The sequence below is a fragment of the Necator americanus genome, chromosome IV (assembly GCF_031761385.1).
Source record: "Necator americanus strain Aroian chromosome IV, whole genome shotgun sequence".
Classification (NCBI taxonomy): Eukaryota; Metazoa; Nematoda; class Chromadorea; order Rhabditida; family Ancylostomatidae; genus Necator; species Necator americanus.
The window spans coordinates 4,674,480-4,692,898 of record NC_087374.1 but is presented as its reverse complement, the minus strand read 5'-3'; the positions used below and the strand labels follow the sequence as shown (position 1 = coordinate 4,692,898).

The 18,419-nt window shown below is 40.1% G+C and overlaps 1 protein-coding gene across 3 annotated transcripts in view; it reads left to right on the top strand.

Annotated features, from left to right (window-relative positions):
* Positions 1–18,419, top strand: part of RB195_000387 (uncharacterized protein) — a gene marked incomplete at both ends in the record, with an annotated part of 54,535 nt that overhangs the window by 16,091 nt on the left and 20,025 nt on the right. For 2 of the 3 annotated variants that reach the window (XM_064196699.1, XM_064196696.1), the window contains 7 exons: positions 1,981–2,126; positions 2,515–2,587; positions 2,657–2,734; positions 2,836–2,925; positions 3,909–4,227; positions 4,277–4,543; positions 7,214–7,303. In XM_064196699.1, the coding sequence (XP_064052577.1) occupies positions 1,981–2,126; positions 2,515–2,587; positions 2,657–2,734; positions 2,836–2,925; positions 3,909–4,227; positions 4,277–4,543; positions 7,214–7,303 (1,063 nt within the window). Of the gene's footprint in view, positions 1–1,980; positions 2,127–2,514; positions 2,588–2,656; positions 2,735–2,835; positions 2,926–3,908; positions 4,228–4,276; positions 4,544–7,213; positions 7,304–17,916; positions 17,921–18,419 lie in introns of those variants that run through there. The other variant, XM_013446310.2, reaches the window with a different exon arrangement.

The window sequence follows — 18,419 nt, the reverse complement described above, 5'->3', positions numbered from 1 at the left end:
ATACACCAACGCGTTCACTTCAATCCAGGACCGTTTGAGATCTACGAACGCGTGTCTAGCTCGAACAGTAACTTGCAAGGCTAGCCGATGTATCAAGTCTCCTCCAGTATTTTATCCTCCAAGACAAATCTGGTGCCAATTAATCGGCCTTCGGAGGGATTAAAGGCTTAGTTGGCTCGAGAGCAGTTTCGAACCATCGACCGACTGTGCAGTCGCAGCGGAACCTTTTCCAACTACGCTACATCCACCATAACCTTGACATTTGTGATCACGTTGGACTTTAGAGGAGTGTCTCGGTTCCGTTGGCACTAGGACGGGTCTTTCAATTGTAGAATAAGGTCGCTTCAGGATATTTTCTGTCCTTCTCGAAGCAGGAGGAGTCTCCGACGCAGCGCTGCACCCTTCTTTTCGATTTGGGTTAGGAACCCTCTAGAACATCTATGAAAAATGAGGAAATTCAAAATTCTGACTTCAAATTTCAAGGTGTAACAACACTTTTTTCTTTTGCTCAAGCTGATGACTTATTTTCAGGATTTCTTTCTCAAGAAGAGGAAATGAAAGAAAATTTTTTCTTGAAGATTTTTTGTTTAATGTTTGTCACTTATATGTTACAAATCATTTGTACTATTTTCGCATAGCGTTGAAGTGACAACATAAACAACTCCTATAATCGCCTTTTCTTGCATCATTCTACTTACAAACTTGTCTTTAGGCAGCTTTAATTGATTTCTTTTAATTGATTGAAATTGATTTTTCTTTTATGAATTACGAAGGTATTGTATCGCACTGGTAATTTTTTCCCCGCAAATAAACATTTCTTACTCTCGAATCATTGCTGACATTGCAACGAAAACGTACGAAACGGACAATGAGACATGTCACAAAAATTAAATCTTTGCAACAACTTCGTAATTCGTAGAGGAGAGAAATTCTTTGTCGTCACGTTCATCTAAAATGACATAATGAATTCCAAGCATTTGTTGGAATGTTTCTTTTGTGATTGAGATCAGCTAAGCATTGAAAATCACAGTATATATTGAACGCTCTCAAATATTCTCGTCATCGCATAAATAATGCAAATTTTCAATCTAGACAAAAGAAGAAAAGAAAAACTAAAGGAAATTTTCGTCAAAAAGAAAAGTGGATTGTGGAAGAGGGGCATTAGATCCCATCAGAAAGATGGTAAAGACTATATTGGTACGGATTTCAGGTGGAGTATTCGTATATGGGGTCGTAGATTAAGCAGAGGGGGTGATTCCGTCCATTTCTCCCTAGTTGCTGTAAAAAAACGGCCAAGAAGATACGGCTTCAGGCGTTCTGGCGCACTATTTTCTCCAAGGAGTTCGACTGGAGCGCGGCAGCCTTGCGCGGCGTCGCATCTTCCGGGCCGTTTTTTTACGGCAATTAAGAAGAAATGGACGGAATCACCTTCCTCTCTATAATCTACTATCCCCTATAAGAATACTTCAGCTGAAATCTGCACCACTTCAGATTCGTGGGGTGATGCCTTCAAATCCTACTATCCTATGCCTTGTTAGAGATTAGTAAAACATCTCCTACATATGCTGTTCTTAAATTATTTTATATTTCTATTCTGTTTACTTCTGGCAATGTTCTAGGCAAATGTGGCATAAATTAATCTATTCACATACACTAATGCTGCACCAAAAAAAGGAAGAAAACACACTTTGTTTGACCTTTTTTTTTTGTCAGAATACTTTTTTTTTGGAAAATTGGTCTTCAGTTTATTGTTAGTGGGACCTTGGTCTTGTCCATTTCGTGTTGGTTAACATATCAACATGTTATCCTCCTACTACAGCAAGTGAAGAATGCTCTTGCGACATCAGTTTCCCCAATCCAGAACGCTATGCATTGACCAACTTATCTAAATACTTCAGACTACTATACTACTTTAAATGCTACATGGATAAGCTGTAACAGCCAACGTTATGTTTGTTAAGGATCAATTTCCAATTCCAGACTATGATATGAACAAATATGAAGGCAAGAGCGAAAAAGAGTTACCGAAAGGAGATTTTGACAGAGAAACAGCGTTGGCAACGGTAGCCATTAGACGTATGAGTCGAAGAAATCAGTGGACTGATGATGAAGAGGAAAGTGTTGGGGTGAGTAGTCACTGTTCATTGATTATCCTTAAAGGCATCACTTCACGAATCTGAGGTGGTACGGATTTCAGGTGGATTATTCTTATACGAGTTAGTAGATTATGAAGAGGTGATGATTCCGTCCATTTCTCCCTAATTCCCGTAGAAGATGCGGCGCGTGCACAAGGCTGGCGCGCTCCAATCGAACTCGTTTTAGAAAATAGCTCCTCGAAGCCGTATCGTCCGGCCGTTTTTTAGGCAATTAGGAAAAAATGGACGGGATCACCCCTCTCCCCATAATCTACGATCCCGTATACGAATACTCCACCTAAAATCCGTACGACCTCAGATTTGTGAGGTGATCCCTTTAAAAGTCTATCTAAGAATGCAGTTAGATGATTTTGTTAAGAGTTACGACGTCGAGCGGGCACGACCGCTACTGTCACCGAGGATCTCCTCTCCACGTGTTCATTCTCCGAATAGTATGTTAATTTTTTCTAGCTATTCCTGTACTGTAAATGCAGAATAAGATATTTCTGTAAAAAAAACAGGCGCTGAAACGACAATCAGGCCAGCTCCGTTATCGCCAGGAAAGCCAAAGGCACCCGAACCCGAAATAAGCCATTCGCGTAAGCCCATTACTACATATAAAGGGATTTTCTAGTCTCAAATGAGTCTCAAATGATCTCGAATTTCCTATCTTCTTGATGTAATTATTTAATTTTCCAAGATATGTACCACGAGCACGTTTACGGAAAATATGAAAAGCTAGGACAAACAGACAAAGAGAGACAGAGAAACACGACGCATTATCCGGCAGGTAATCCAGAGTTCTTGTAACTTTCCACTCCTAGAAATTGTTATTGTAGTGGTATCTTTTTCTTTAAAAAAAATCTAAGAGGATAAAATGCTATAGCGCTACTAGCTTGCTTTCCAAAATTCGCCCCAAAAGTGATTTATCGGAAACGATCAAAGTCCCTGGAGTGAGCAAAATTAATTTTGCAAAAAAAATAATTGGAAGCATCTGAACCGCTGACTCCAAATTTGCCTCTAAAATTCTATTCTGCTTGACCCGTGAAAATCGGCAAACTTTCAGCAACCTCCGCAAGTTACAGGCAACACAGCGAGAAATTGACGATGTTGGGATCTGAATGGGACAATATAGACTTCGGATTCCCTGCCCACACTTCCCCTGTTCCTAATTTCCCTTGCCCACGCTCAATTCCCCTTAATCCTCCTGAAAAAGAGCGTGAGAAACGGGTTTTTTCCCACGAAGTATATCAGAACGCGCTGTCGCTGTGCACGCCTTAACGTTGCTTCTAAGCCGGTTATCAGACGCAAATCATTGACTATCCGTAAAAGCATCACCTCACGAATCTGAGGTTGTACAGATTTCAAATGTAGTAGTCGTATACGTAGTCGTAGATTATGGAGAGAGAGGTGATTCCATCCATTTCTCCCTAATTGCCTCAAAAAACGTCCCGAAAGATGCGGCGCATGCACAATGCTGGCGCGCTCCAATCGAACTCGTTGTGGAAAATAGCGCGCCGAAACGCTCGAAGCCGCATCTTCCGGGCCGTTTTTTTTACGGCAATTAGGAAGAAATAGACGAAATCATCCTTCTCTCCATAATCCACGGCTCCGTATAGGCATAACCCACCTGAAACCCACACCACCCCTAATTCGTGAGCTGATGCCTTTAAGGCAGACCTGGCTTCCGCAGCCGAAACGGCTCCATTTTTCTTGATTGAACTTTATGTATTTGTATGGTTAGCAAAAAAGTACTGTACGTATACATTTCAGCCGTGTTCGACGAAAGAACATACCAAGGAATAACACTAAACAAAGACTACGGCAGCGCCTCCAGCCTAATCAAATCCACCATCACTACCAGTTCATCGTCCACCCACGATAAAACCACACATCGTTCAAGGATTCTTGCAAAAAGCGAAGAAAATCTCCGGCGAGCTGATGATCTTCAGTTTGTTCCTGTGGAAACTGCTGGGACTTACAAAGGTCCGGCAACACTACCACCATACGAGGCTGTTTCAGCTCCTTCTAACTCAGCAGGCGTAGCCACAATTCGCAAAGGATTCGTTCTTGAGATGGCAAAAAAATATGAGTAAGTCCTGCGCCTTCCTCCTTAAAAATCAATCACTAAGCTCTTACAGGGAAGAACATCCGGATAACTCCAGTAGAAGACCGTTATATGTAAAACATACGAAGAAGAGGGCGGAGAGTCAAAACCCGTCAATGATAGGAACTGGTGCAGTTCCAACGCCAAGAAGCAGATCAGTTCCTTCACGAGAACTAGGATCCTCCAAAATCTCAGTCCAAGAAAAAGTATACGCAATTGAACATACTTCTCCAGTTGAATATTCGTATAATTCGATGCAATCTGTCAGTAACGACGAGGATTCAAAAAGCAGCAGAGAACGGTAGGTTTCTTAGGATTCTTTCTTTTATCTTTAAGCGAAGCGCAGAATTTGTACCTTATTGTTAGCGACACTTTATTTCGGCCAATGTTCGACTTAAACGCATTTTTCAAGGGAATGCGACAGTCAAATACATATTTTACGTTGTCGGGTCAAAACGACATAAAACTCGGTACAGCTGCGTAAGCGGCTGCGCTCGAAGCTGTGCGGTGGAGCATCGCGGTCAGGATCGTCAGGGACCACCAATCATCGCTGTGATTAACGGTGGTCCCGCCTCGATCCTAGCCGCTAGCTCAGGGGGTAGCATGCCACGAATCTGTCGTGGTGAACGAATTCGCGGGAAAACCTAGAGATGGGGTTGTAGGAATTGTGGGATCAGTGATGGTTCCGCTCACTCCTTTTTAATCGTTCTTTTAGAAAAAAATGGCGTGGAAATCGCTTTAATTCCTATGAAGAACGTTATAACGCTCCTCTATGTATGCGTTCTGGTCTCCTGAGCAGCCTATTCATTGGTTTCACTTGAATAGGAGGCAGTCGAGGAGAATCCAATTGGCGCGCCGAATCCAGCTGGCGTTCGATCGCCGCGCCAGTTGGATTCGGCGCGTGTGCAAGGTGGCGCGTTGTAACTGAAATCGTCGTAAAAAACGGAGTCTTTGACGCCGTTTTTTTTTTACAACGAATGGAGAGAGATAAGCGGAACCATCTCGGATCCCGCAATCTACTGCCCTATCTCTAGTTTGTCCAGCGGTTTCCCTCATCACGTCAAATCCTTGGTAGGCTGACTTTAAACGCGCCGCTCCGGGCGCAGCTGCTTACGCAACCGCAGCGAGCTTCATGTCGTTTTCCCCTACTAGGGTTGTGATTAGGAAAATTTGCCACTTTTCTTCACGAATTTACACTTCTTTTTTTTTTCTTTTGCTCTGCCAGAATTATCTATTTTGTGCCTCATGTCTTAGGTCCAACACAGAACAAATCAGTGATTTGTGTGTCCAACTTCGTCTGCACTATTGCGCAGAACCTTTTTCGTAACCGTAACGTATCATAGTTTTGCGATGAATACGCGGTACCATAGTATTTGACAAGTAAAATCTAACTGTGATATTCAGAAAAAAAAACCTTACACGGTTCTGGTCCCTAGAATCTAAATACATTGTGTGCGGTCTGGAACATGATGAAAGGATTTGTGTCACCGGTTCTAACCGTTCATTTAGTTGCAACCGTTCGTTTTCTCACGAATGGTAAAAGAAACAACGCTTAGCTCTCCTTTCGACTCGCCGACAGAACCGGTTATCTTTCGATTCTTCAATCAAATCTATTTGCAAATAATCGTGTCTCTTTCTGTTTGCTGGTCGTTACATTTTCGAATGTGTTCTTTTCCGGAAAAGAAATTGGTGGGAAACCCGAGAGGAACAAGGGGTAACCTGAAAAAGTATAGGGCTCACAGGATCACATCTGTTCACTAAGTGCGGATATTTTGTTGCCTTACCAGTGTTGAATTGATTATTTATGATCTATGGTTATGGTCTAAGGTGACTTATGAGTTATGTTGATTTATGGTTCAATGTATGTAAAGGATTGTGCGATTTACAAGGAAAATAGAAAACTTTTGATCTACCGCAGTGAGAGTGAACGAGCGTGGTTTTTACAGAGTGGAGATCTAGACGAAAGTGACCATCATAGTACTAGACGAAAGTATAGCCGGGTATGAAGGGCGGTGCAGTTGCGTAAGCTGCTGCGCTCAAAGCGATGAGATGGTGCGTAGCCGCCAGAATCGAGACGTTAATATCGATGCGGGACCCTCGCCAGCACCAATCATCGCCGAAGTTCGCCGCGGTCCCGCCTCGATCCGCGCCGCTTCGAGCGCAACCGGCTACGCAACTGCACCGAGCTTCATGTCGTTTTGAGCCGACTATACTAGAACATAACGTACTACACATTGGTATGTGGTTACGTTTGTAGAAAACTTCAAAGGCACGAAAAAGACAAAAAAAATATTCTAATTACTATTGTACATTACGAAAAAAAGCTGAGAATTCTTATCGTCCGATTGTAGAGGTCACGATTTCATCGTTGACATGAAATACCCTTAGGCTGCCCGTAGAGCTCAACTGCGTTCACATAGTGAACTCTGCGGGCAGCCTCAAAGCAATGATCGCTACTGAATCGCTACCACTGGCCCCATTCCACCGCTTCTGGACGTTTTGTCTGGAACACGTGTTCGTTTCCGGAGTCCCGGAGTGGAGAAAAGTGAGCGCTTTTAACCAATATAAATCTACAAATAAATAAAATCTATAAATGTAAGTCTAATATAAATAATTGACTAGTATTCCAAAGATACTTCCAAAGATCATTGTATAGGCCAATACGCGTTCCAAAACCTTAACGATTACGAGTTCCAATAAAACACGTTGGTGCATCCCAAGTGGATTGATGCGCCAGTGACTTTATCCTTTTTTTATTCCAAAGATTGCAAGACGTTTTTATTTGAAATAATTAAAGCATTGAGAAATTACCATTAGAAGGTGCAGAAGTTTCTTCTAGAACCATTTTCCATCGCTGATCATCTCTGTTTTTCCAAAAAAAAGTCTCTTTTTTCCTGGAAAAAATTCTCGCATGAGAAAACACGTTTTTCAAAGGTACTGGATACCTTTTCACTGTGTGACTACATTTCAGAATGGTGTCAATTGGTACGAAAGAATCGTTGAATCTGGATGAAATGGATCTTCCGCGATGGAGTCCACATCGCGGTGTCGATTCCTCATTGTAAGTGAAATCGCTTTTTTTTGCAGGATGGAGAAGAAAAATGTGAGAAATGTGCACTATCATTTAAAAAAAAAGCATTGCAAAATGTAAAATTGTGAAATCCCAGCTAATTTTCTCATGAAAAGCATCCTTTCTCCCTTGGGCACTAATTCAATCAACAATATCCTTGACATGTTGCATTGGTCGGTGTAATTCAATATGTACATACAAAACGGTGGGAGCGGTTCATATTTCAGGGTTTGGCTGGATTTCTGGACTTGGTTCCCATGAAACATCGCGTATCGCAGTGAAAATCGCTCCCGAACCACCAAAGAGGGGAATTCTTGTAGCAGAGTTAAAGTTAGCGGTGCAGTTACGTAAGCGGCTGCGCTCGAAGCGTTCCGGCGAAGCGTAGCGGTTGAATTCTAGGTGGGACCATCACATCGAACTACAGCGATTAGTGGTGTCAGCGAGGGTCCCACTATCTAGACTCTAACCGCTACGCTCCAACGCACCGCTTCGAGCGCAGACGCTTACGCAACCGCACAGTGCTTCATGTCGTTTTGACCCTACTATATATGATTGACGTAAACAAAACACAGTGAATGCCAGATAGAATCCCCATTCAAAGCTATATCGATCCACCGGTTGAAGGATCGATATAGATCAGATGTGATCAGATTTGTGGACTAATTATCTCCCAATAATTGTGATATTATCAAACGTAACAAGAAGTTGGGAGTTTATAAAACAAAAATCCATCACAATTGTGTTTACGTTCTTTTTTTCCTTTTTTCTCTTTCCTTCCTCTTTCTTTCGTTTCTTCGTACCTTATTGACGAAATACCTCAATCTTTCGGGGCAGAAAAGAGTCCCATGTGAGTTAATAAGAACTAAAATGAAAATTGAAATGATTTCCTTGAAACTTTCCGACGGTGCTGCGTAAAGCCCCGAAAGCACATGATAGGTTAAGGTTCAAACCACCGGGCAGTGTGGAAAGATGGTCCCGGAAATACTCGAACTTCCATTGCCCAGACCTGATCATAGGATCCACTAGTGCTTTTCGAGGATAGTCCGATCATGTATAACGAAAGCGACTTTTCCCAATGGTCCTGAGCAGAACCGCCGTGAGTCACGGCAAGCGGGACCACCTTTTCAGTGTCTCCTTGTCGAGAACCGCAATTCGGTGAAAACAACCCAAACCTTCCCGCAACTGCACGTAACTGGTTGCACTCGTGATAGGATCCCCTTTGCCTGCAACCAGTCTACTGAGATGTGTGAAGGTCCCATCAGGATCGGAACTGCTCCACAATGCTACTTTCAGCAGAGGCGCTTGCACCAGGTTTTGACACGACTCTAGGAAACTTTGCAATTTAAATTAGTCTTCTTCTTAGAATATTTCTTCGATAATTGATTACTTTATAGGTTTTTGAAAAGCAAACTAATAAATCAATCAAATCACAAACATTCTTTGTCGGCCATCATCTATTCCTTTTTCGTTCAACTGGCTTTCATCTTCGTGAATACTTACACGTTTATTTGTGAAAAAAGAGAAAATGGATATCTAGGCGATAAGGGAGTTTTCATCTTCTCTTTCCTGCATCCTTGGTTTTTACCGGACTTTCTGAACTCTGTAATTTTTTTCCGGTGGCGTTCTTCTTAGAATCAGGTTGAAAAATTCTGCACATGCACAAGTTCTGCTCATGTGCAATTGGTACAGATTTTAAAAAAAATAAAAATGACCCTTCATTCGTATCCGATTTACTCTGCAGCCACAAATTCATAAATAAATAAAAATAAATATAAATATAAATATAAATATAGTAAATACATGTGACAAATATAAGTAAAAATTCATAAATAAATTTATATATTCCTTTACTTTGCTATCACAAATAAAAAAATTATCATTTTAGTCCTAATTTCATCGTTTTCTCATTGTTTTTCTTATATTCATTGTTTCACGGATGACTACTTTTTTTCTCTACTTATTTTACTTCTACTTATTACTACTTTTGCTATGTTGTTTCTCTTTTATTTTACATTTTCCTCTCTTCTCTACCCGGAGAGTCTCAAGGGAGACCAATTTAAAAGTGGCTCGTCTAGGAGGAGGCGAAACTATCCACCATTTTTTAAATTTTACTGTTTATCCTGTTTTTATGTCATATTTACTTGGATCAGAAGGGTCTTTGCATTAACCAACAAATGGAAAAATACATCGAAATAAATAAAAATACGAATGGGTTCCTCGTCTCCCTACGTATAGACCCTTAGTCGAACACATGGATCCGATGAGGCTTCATCTCGCAGCCAACTCATACATAATGCACATAGGGGGAGGCAAATCAACCCGAATAAGCCCTTATGCACCCAGCCCTTATGCTACGAACGTTATTATTTTTTTTTTATTCTTTCAGAACATAACAGAGAAAAAGAGAGAAAAATCTATTTTTCTATGAAATTAGTTATGATCATCCTATTACCAAGAAATAATGGAAAAAATGAACGACTCTGCGAGTTCTGTTCCACCGAAGCGGAGAGTTTTTGAAAACGCGCGGCGGGCACACGTCTTTAAAACAACATTTGATTTTTTCTTGGATTTTCACAAAAACTTTGGGCAGGATTTGTCGTTTTTCATTCGTGTCTTCTTCACTGAAAGTTTGAAAACAAAAAGAGAATCTCATAAACAAAAAAAAGCATGAAATTGTGCACTCAAGAGAAAGAGTCACGGAATTTCGCCGTGCTGTAATAAAACTGAAAAAATTAAACCGAAAATAAAGTAAGAATAAACAGAAATGAATAAAACGATGGTAAGAGCACAAATTCTAAGCATGCTGAATGACAGGGATCTTAGCTCTTTCTGGAGCTATTAAATGACAGATATTAATTAACAATATCCTACATCGGCGACTCAACTTCGTCTACGAGCCTTAGAGAGTATAAATAGCATTGGAGAGCGATTCTTTTTGATGAAATCGAGTTTGAAAAAGCATTCGGGGATTTTTTTCCTTGATTTTGGATTCTTCGTAGTGTTAGACTCTATTAAGGACGTAGTTGGGAATAAAATCTCGCAAAGTAGAAGACAGTACTTCGCTGTGTCTATTCGTGTGAAAAATGGCCTCATTGTACAAACCGATCCCTCCGGATGCTCCTGATTCTGCCTCTGATTCCTAGATTTGTAAGGATTTTTGTTCTACTCTACCTTGCAATCCTACCCACCAATGGACCCAACAATCGAAGGTCTTGCTGATCGCTGTTTTTAGTTTTTTTTTTTAACGCTCTCAATGGAATTATCGTTAAGGATACATAATGTTGCAGTTCTGAAGAATCAGTAGTCGAATAGTTGAATATTTAATGTTCTGAATATTTGAATTCGAATACTTTCACAACTGAAAGATGCGGTTCTGTCGCTAACAGATATGTGTGATATGTTTTTTTTTCCTTAGGCAGAAAAAATAAATATTCACTTCCTGAAAATGGCAGTCCCTCGGCACATTTCATAGGTGTGGGACCTACTGTAACCCATATTCTTATTAGAAAACTTCTTCCTAGACGATATACTTCCAGTGAAAAAAGTCCTGAGACTCTTCGAAAGTTCTCTTCGAAATATTCAGTGTAATTTGTTCAATTCTTTCCATTTATGCCATGTTTGTCCTCTTTTTCCCCAGGAATTCTTCTTATTTTTCGCCATGTTGAATCTTTTTTAAGAAATGTGATAAGAAGAATTCAGTGTAAAAGAGATGAAGGACGTAGTATGAATATCGCCAAGATTAACAGAGTTTTTGTTGAAAAGTTCGACTTTCAATGAACCTCGGCATAGTTGAATGTAGTATCGAGTTTGATAAGCTGTACACGAGGTTGTTAAATAAATTTACTGGCTAACGTTTCGGTAATATCGCCTTGTTATATTATAATAATTATATAGATGTAATAATTAACAACATTATAATATATATAGAGTTTTTGTTATATTATAATAATTATGATTCTGTTTATTTCGTGTTTATTCCTCTTCTTCAAAGCGGTGCGACCAACCAGCTCGTCTCATAAACTTCTCATCAAATCCGCATGAAGTGTCTGTCAAAGAAAAAACTTGTGTGAAACATCTGTCAAAGAAAAAACTTTGTGTGACGTTTTATTTAGCATGTTCTATATGCATAAGGATAATATAAAATTAAATAAAATTCAAAGCAACCAAGCACCTTCTTCTATAATTCATGTAATTTAACTTTAGAGCTTATGGAAGCTAAATCTTCTTTTATTCTTTTCATTTTTTCCATTCTCTTACTATTTCCAAGAAGGAAAGCACGTTCGATTCCCTTCTGATAGTAGGATAAATGCTTGAAAATAATTTCCAAGTGTCTTGTGATGTATCTCCTCTTTTCTGACAATATTTTCTTGTTATAGCAACAATTTTCACTGTTATAAAATTTATTTATTTAATGGATGTTCGAAAACCATCGGTCTTCTTCCGCAATTACGACGTGCTTTCTATTTTTACTGTTTTGCGGCGATGTAACCCGTGGAAACAATTATATCAGAGAACAACTACGTTCTCTAACGGGAAGAAAATAGTTAAAAATGAAAAAATTAAGTAAAAGTGCTGAAAAAGTAGGAAAAAAGAGGTAGAGTTCACTCGGGCGTGAGGAGCACTCAACAGCGCAGCACTTTCTGGATATGAATAGCTGGGACTTTCGCAAAAAAAAAAACTAAAAAAAAACTAAAAAAAAAAACTAAAGCCTAAACACTAGTCTTAGAAGATCTGTGACATGTAGGCTAAAGCTACGAAGCGAAAAAAAAAAGATGAGAGGGTTTCCAGAAATAAGAGCACGGTTTAATCCTTTCCCACCTCCCCCAACTACATTTTCCCCAAAAGAAAAAAATTTAAAAAAAGAGTGTAGGAGAATGTCAAGGTTCCAGGGATCGATAGCACTGTATAAACAAAGGGAACCCCTCGTAAATACTTCTGAACAGGGATCGCTTCGGGAGCAGTAGCCGTGGATTGTGGATCTGGTTGCGGCACGACATTGTGGCGACATTGTGGCCACCGCCACCGGGTCGTCGTCGATCCGAGCTCCGTTCGCCGCACACCTGATCCCGATCCGATCGATCCGCCACCGCCACCGACCCGATCCCTACGGGGTCGGTCACCTGTCGTTCTACGCGGACGACGCTGTCAGCGGCGCCAGGGCAATAATGTTGCAATAAGGGATGCGTGTTAATGCAATATCAACGAAGCGGCCTACGTCAGTCGGTCGCCAGCCATTGCTATTGATCCAAACACACACACACTCACACACTCACATACATTTCTTCTTCCATTGCTTTCCGCTGCTCTCTCGCTTATTTGCAAACGCCCACGCATACACACACACACACACACATATGTACACTCATTACCCGCTGGCTGCCACCACCCCGGTATATGTCGTCGTCGTCAAGCAGAGCAGCAGCGCGTAAGGGTGAATTCAGTTTCGCATCGCTCGCTTCCGAATCGATCGCTTGATCCAGTAGAGTAGTCCTAGGTCTCCTTTTATTCGCCGATCCTCCGCTTTACCTCGCCTCGTAATGATCACACGAACCGGACGAGTTCTCCACCACCACCCCACAACCGTCGGCTACCGACGACTGTATATCGTCGTCCGGGCTGGCTACATTTCTGGCAGCCTGCCTCCCGTGTGTCTCTATGACTGACTCATCTCCGTGTCCACAGCATTCCACACAGTTCCTAGCCCCGATTCGCTTTTTAACTTAACCTTTCACTTCACTATTACAAAACCTTTCTACACCAATGAAGTCTAGATTTTTCTTCCTTTTTTCTTTCCTTTTTGGGTCCCAGTTAGCCGTTATTACTCGCTTTTTAACTTTACCTTTCGCTATACTAAAGCAGAACCCTTTCTCTTCTTTCTACTCTAGATTTTTCTTCATTTTTTTGTCTCGGGGTCCCAGTTAGCTTTATTATTAGCTTTCTACTACTCGCTTTTTTAGCCTGACCTTCCGTTACTCTGGTACAACCACTACTACTCCGTTGAAATCTAGATTTTTCTTCCTTTTTTTTTCCTTTTCTTCTTGGGTCCCATTACTAACCATTATTATTTGCTTTTTAACTTCATTTATCGATATGCTAACGAAGAACTCTATTACTTCGTTTTAATATGGACGTTTTGTCCTTTTTTTTTTCTTTCTGGGTCCCATTTAGCTCACTTTTTAACTTAATCTTTCGCTACACTAACGTAGAACCCTTCTACTTTGTTATAATCTAGATTTCTCTCATTTCTTCTTTCCTTTCTGGGTCCCAGTTAGCCGTAATTATTCCCTTTTTAACTTTACACTCCACTACAATAGCACAAAACCTTTTTACCTCGTTATAGTCTAGTTTTTCTTTTTTTTTCTCATCTCGGGGTCCCAGGTAGCCGTTATTATTCGCTTTTGAACTTGACCTTTCGACAAACGGAACGCGGAAACCTCTTATTTCGTTATTTCACTTTTTTTAAATTTTGTTTACGTTTCTTACCTAGATGTTGCTTTTCGGTACACTCTATTTCGTACAAAAATCTTTCGAACTTCAATTTGTTTGATGCAACTGCCTTCTCCATGCATTTCGTTTCGAGAGACGATAATATTTTCATCCGAAATGCCTCAGGCACAGAAAATTACCTTTTCAGATCAAATATTCTCGTGTCTCCGGAATATCGGCATAGTTCTGGGTATTTTTCCTATTAATGTACTTACAAGGTCTTTAGATGGAACCTTTATTAGTCCTGCTGGTTTCTGTTTTTGCTTTTGGGCTTTTTCGGCTTCTTTATCCTCCTCAGATACTGTATTGTGTGTTCGTAAATTCCGGGACAAATTCTGGAAGTGAGTAGGCACCTTCGCTTTGGCAAATATACTACGTACGTACTTAAGATGTTTGCCTAGAATCTACAAGATTCACCAAATCGATAGTATTATTTGTGATTCCGGATTGTTTACAGTACTTTCGCTATCGCATTCCAATGCCAATGCCGTTCTTCTCTTTCGTGTCCTCACCTTTGATAAGGGTTCTTTTTTTTCGAAAAAGGAAGCCTTTTTGGAGGAATTTCCGACTTTCGTGCCCTGTATTCGGTGGCTAGGATTCGAAAATTCGAGAAATTTGAAGTTCGAGACGTAGTTTGCGGTTATATCATCTACAGTGACTTATTATATATTGTGTTATTTATATTTATTGATATTATTTTGTATTATTATAATATTGTATTATTTTGTAGCGAAAACGCGAAATACTCGTGTATTTCCATGAATTAGATCTATGAGAGGAGCACTCAGAGTGATCAATCAATAGTTGTTTATATCGACTGATGAATTCATTTTATGCATTTTCACATTTTACTCTTTTTTATATCAACTTTTTATTACGTTTCCTTCCTTTCCTTGGACGGACGAGTTATCTCGTCCACTAAAACTGACCAATCTGAGTTTTCGCTGTGCCACTGTGCTTACTTCTGGATTCTTTCTTGTTTTTTTTCGCTTTTTCCATTTCTTTGTCAAGTGATTTTCTGGATTTTCTTCTCGGTGAGTATTTCGCTGTCCAGCCAACTCTTCCAAGCAACCACCTGAAAGGGATTGATATTCTAGAGAACGTTTAGTCCGGGGGAAATCTTTTGACATCAATCAAAGACACGGAGATTTCCTGGGACGTTTTCTAGGATGAGAAACGCAACGAAGTGAACGTTAAAAAGTGACATTTCGAAGATTTCATTCGAATAAAAGCGTTTTATTTCTTTGTTCTCGTATTCTTTTCGATGTGGCCGCGCCAGACGTGTGGTTATGTGTTTCATGTTTACCGAATGTCTCTCATGTGTGTGTGTGGAGTTCCCCTCAGTGCCGAACTCGAACTGGCATTGATCGGTCCCGTCGCTACTAATCCTCACACATTGTTGTGGTTATTGCACGAACTAGTTTTCTTTTTCTTTTTCTTTGAATCTCCAGCCATTCTACTTTTCTTCGCTCGTCAAATTCGCTGATGATTTCAGTCGTGTATCGACGCGGAGCTATCGATTTTTCCCCTCCGGAATCGAGCATTTACTTTTACTGGCATCGTACGAACTAGTTTTCTTTTTTCTTTTTTTTTTCTTTGAATTCCCAGCCATTCTACTTTTCTTCGCTCGTCAAATTCGTCAACGATTTCATACGTGTATCGACGTAGCGATCGATTTTTCGAATCCGAATCGATCCGATTTTTTCCCTATCGAGAATCCGAATCCGATCAGAATACGTGCTGATATTTTTAATGTTTGTAATAATCATCGGTTGCTTGAGGAAATGGATTTTCGTGGTCATGTTTCGTCGTCGTTTATATATGAGAATCGGAATAGAGAGTCGTGAAAGCATTGTGAGGACTAATGGCGAGACATTGATCAAAGAACTCGTCACGCTTGCGCCCTCCGAGTCCCCCCGAGTCAGATTAAGCTCTTCTTTTGTTTCCATCTGTCACAATATGTGACATTTCCTTGATTTCCTTGACATCTATATATAATGGTTTCCTTCAGAAGCAATTTTCTCATCACATCTCTCCGTCCATTACATAATTGTATCCGTTATTATCCCCGGAATCTCGCAATGTTGCCGTGGTGATTAAACGAAAACAGCGTATTCTATTCCTAAAACTAGAGAAGCTCTTTCTGAGTAGTTTTTTTTTGTCCGGCTCACTTTACTTTCTGCGTTCGGCTTCGGTTTCCTCAAACGTTGACGAAAAAGTCGACAGAAAAATTCATACTCCTTCTCACTCGGCATTTTTCGTGTCAGTTTTTCTCGTCTCCGAATGGCGTCGTTCCGTCGAGTGAGAGGTTCTCCGATGTATCATCGTAATTTTATACTTTTACTACTGGTAAAGAGTACATTCAGTGCTAATAAGGTAGTTAATGAGGGCGGGAAAGGAGGGGGAGGGGGAGGGGGGGAGGGGGGGGGGGGGACTCAATCGTGCTCTCTTTGGCTTGTACTTCAACGACTGAGAAAAAACGTCAATAGAGCACAAAAATAGTTCCTAACGCGCAAATATCTTTGTGTCTTTCCTATTTCTTTTATTTATTCTTGTTACCTAGACCCGTAGTTTATTATGTTGATTTCAATCATTACAGAACGTCACTCAAATAAGTTATTGTAACCAGTTATTACTTTTACTTTTACAGTAATTGTCTGCAAATATTATTTTGCGTACTAGCGTCACGTAATCGAAAAAGAGTCGAATTCTAGTGGACTGAGATGCACTTTAATCCTCTTAACTGCATCAATCCAGCAGAATATCATTCTCAACAGCGAACAACTAACGGGATCGTGCTAGGACACACATACATACATACGCGTTCTTTTTACATCTCCTTGACGTCGACAATACGAGTCGGCGCGAATGAGATGTGAAATCTACGGAAAGAGTCGTCATTTTGGCCGATCTTCGAATGGGTTTGTGTCGTTTCATTTCTCCAGTCCTTTTTTTTAAAGGATCCTTCTTCTTTCGCAGAGAAATGCTGCGAAAGTTCCCCCTACTGACGTCTACTGTCTCACATTTAATCTTTCTCATCAAGTTTAAGCTTTTTATGGTTTATATAGTTTCTTCATCGTATTCGTTTCCTCCTTTTTTTGCTCTTTAACTGTATGTTTTCTTTTTTTTCCTATTAGTCGTTTCGACTTATCTATGCCAGCGATGGTCTCGTTATCCAGCAATCCATCAACTATCTCCCCGTCATCGTTCGAGAATAATATTAGGGTGTTCGGAAAGTAATGTCCGTTTTGATACGACAAATTCAAACAGGCACATCTCAGCTTAAACTAAACATTATTAGTGAAAGTAAGAACCATTAGAATCAGCACACTTTTGCCAACGAGATTCAGCTTATTTATACCAGTAGCATAAAAATCTGGAGATCTAGAAGCTAAAAATTCTCCGAAGGTCATTTCGATGAAATAGAAATTGTCCACGATGTCCTCCTAATGTCTATCTGCCTCTTTTTCTCCCGTTCTTTTTTCATTCTTTTTCGGAGTACGTTTTCTACATAAATATACTTATTACCAAGCTTTTTTTTTTTTTGAATCCCCGAATCTATCATTATAAGTCAAAGTAAGAACCATTAGCAATAGAAAACCGCTTGAAATTTCATGTCACATGTGCTGTATACGACAGAATTCGCTGCCGGCGCATAATGTAAGCGGTTTTCTATTGTTGGTAGGTCATATGCAAAGGAAAAACTAAAAATCCAAATGACTAGGTGTAATTTTACATGCCCTTTTGCTCCCTGTCCGATTCGTTGTTTAAAAGGCACAGGAAACTATGCCTGTGGATAGGATTTCGTGGGTTTTTTTTCGTACAAAAAGGGCAATCGTTCTCCGTTTCCAAATCGATATTTCATGTGCATATGATTGAAAATGAAATAAAAGCACAATAAATTCGCCATTGCTTATTACGTAAGCGTATGCGTAAACGTATTAGAGCGCTTAGCAACAACCGGACTGCAACCATTTTGTGAAGAGCAACAGTTTTACTGGAATGATCCTGGTTATTCGTCTCTTCTCGATCTAAATTACCTTAGTTAGAAAAAAACCATAGTGAATTCTCACAACTGTTGCTGTTCAATGGTTTTACAAAAAACATTCGTCGTTTAGATAAACTGTTTGGATCGTGTAAGTCGAGTTGCTGCAAATGTCGGTCTCGCACGGAGTGCTGTCAACGTATAGATAACATAGCTAGCTGTAACTTGCTTTTGTATTTGCAAACACTTCAAGTGCGTCATATTTGTATAACCTTCTATCGCGTTATCGATACTAGTCAGTTACAGTACCGCTAGAACAAAATGTGCAGAACATTTGACAATTTTTATTTCGCACGTTTTTTTTTTCTTCCGAATAAAACATTTTGGATCCCTTTTAGTACCGGCTCTTTAGTTGCTCATCGTTGTAAATAACTCATTGTACTTTGTTTTGGAACACTTTAAGATGCCGCGAACCGTGACAGCTGCTACAGTTGTATCAGAACTATTAAGACAGCTTCTCGTTGGTCCTCAAACTGCAGCAAACTGCAAATTTATTTTCCTCAATACCTCGATTTTCTCGTTTTGTTGGTTTAGTGAATTGGTTTTCTTCGTAACAGGTGACGTTTGTGTGACACT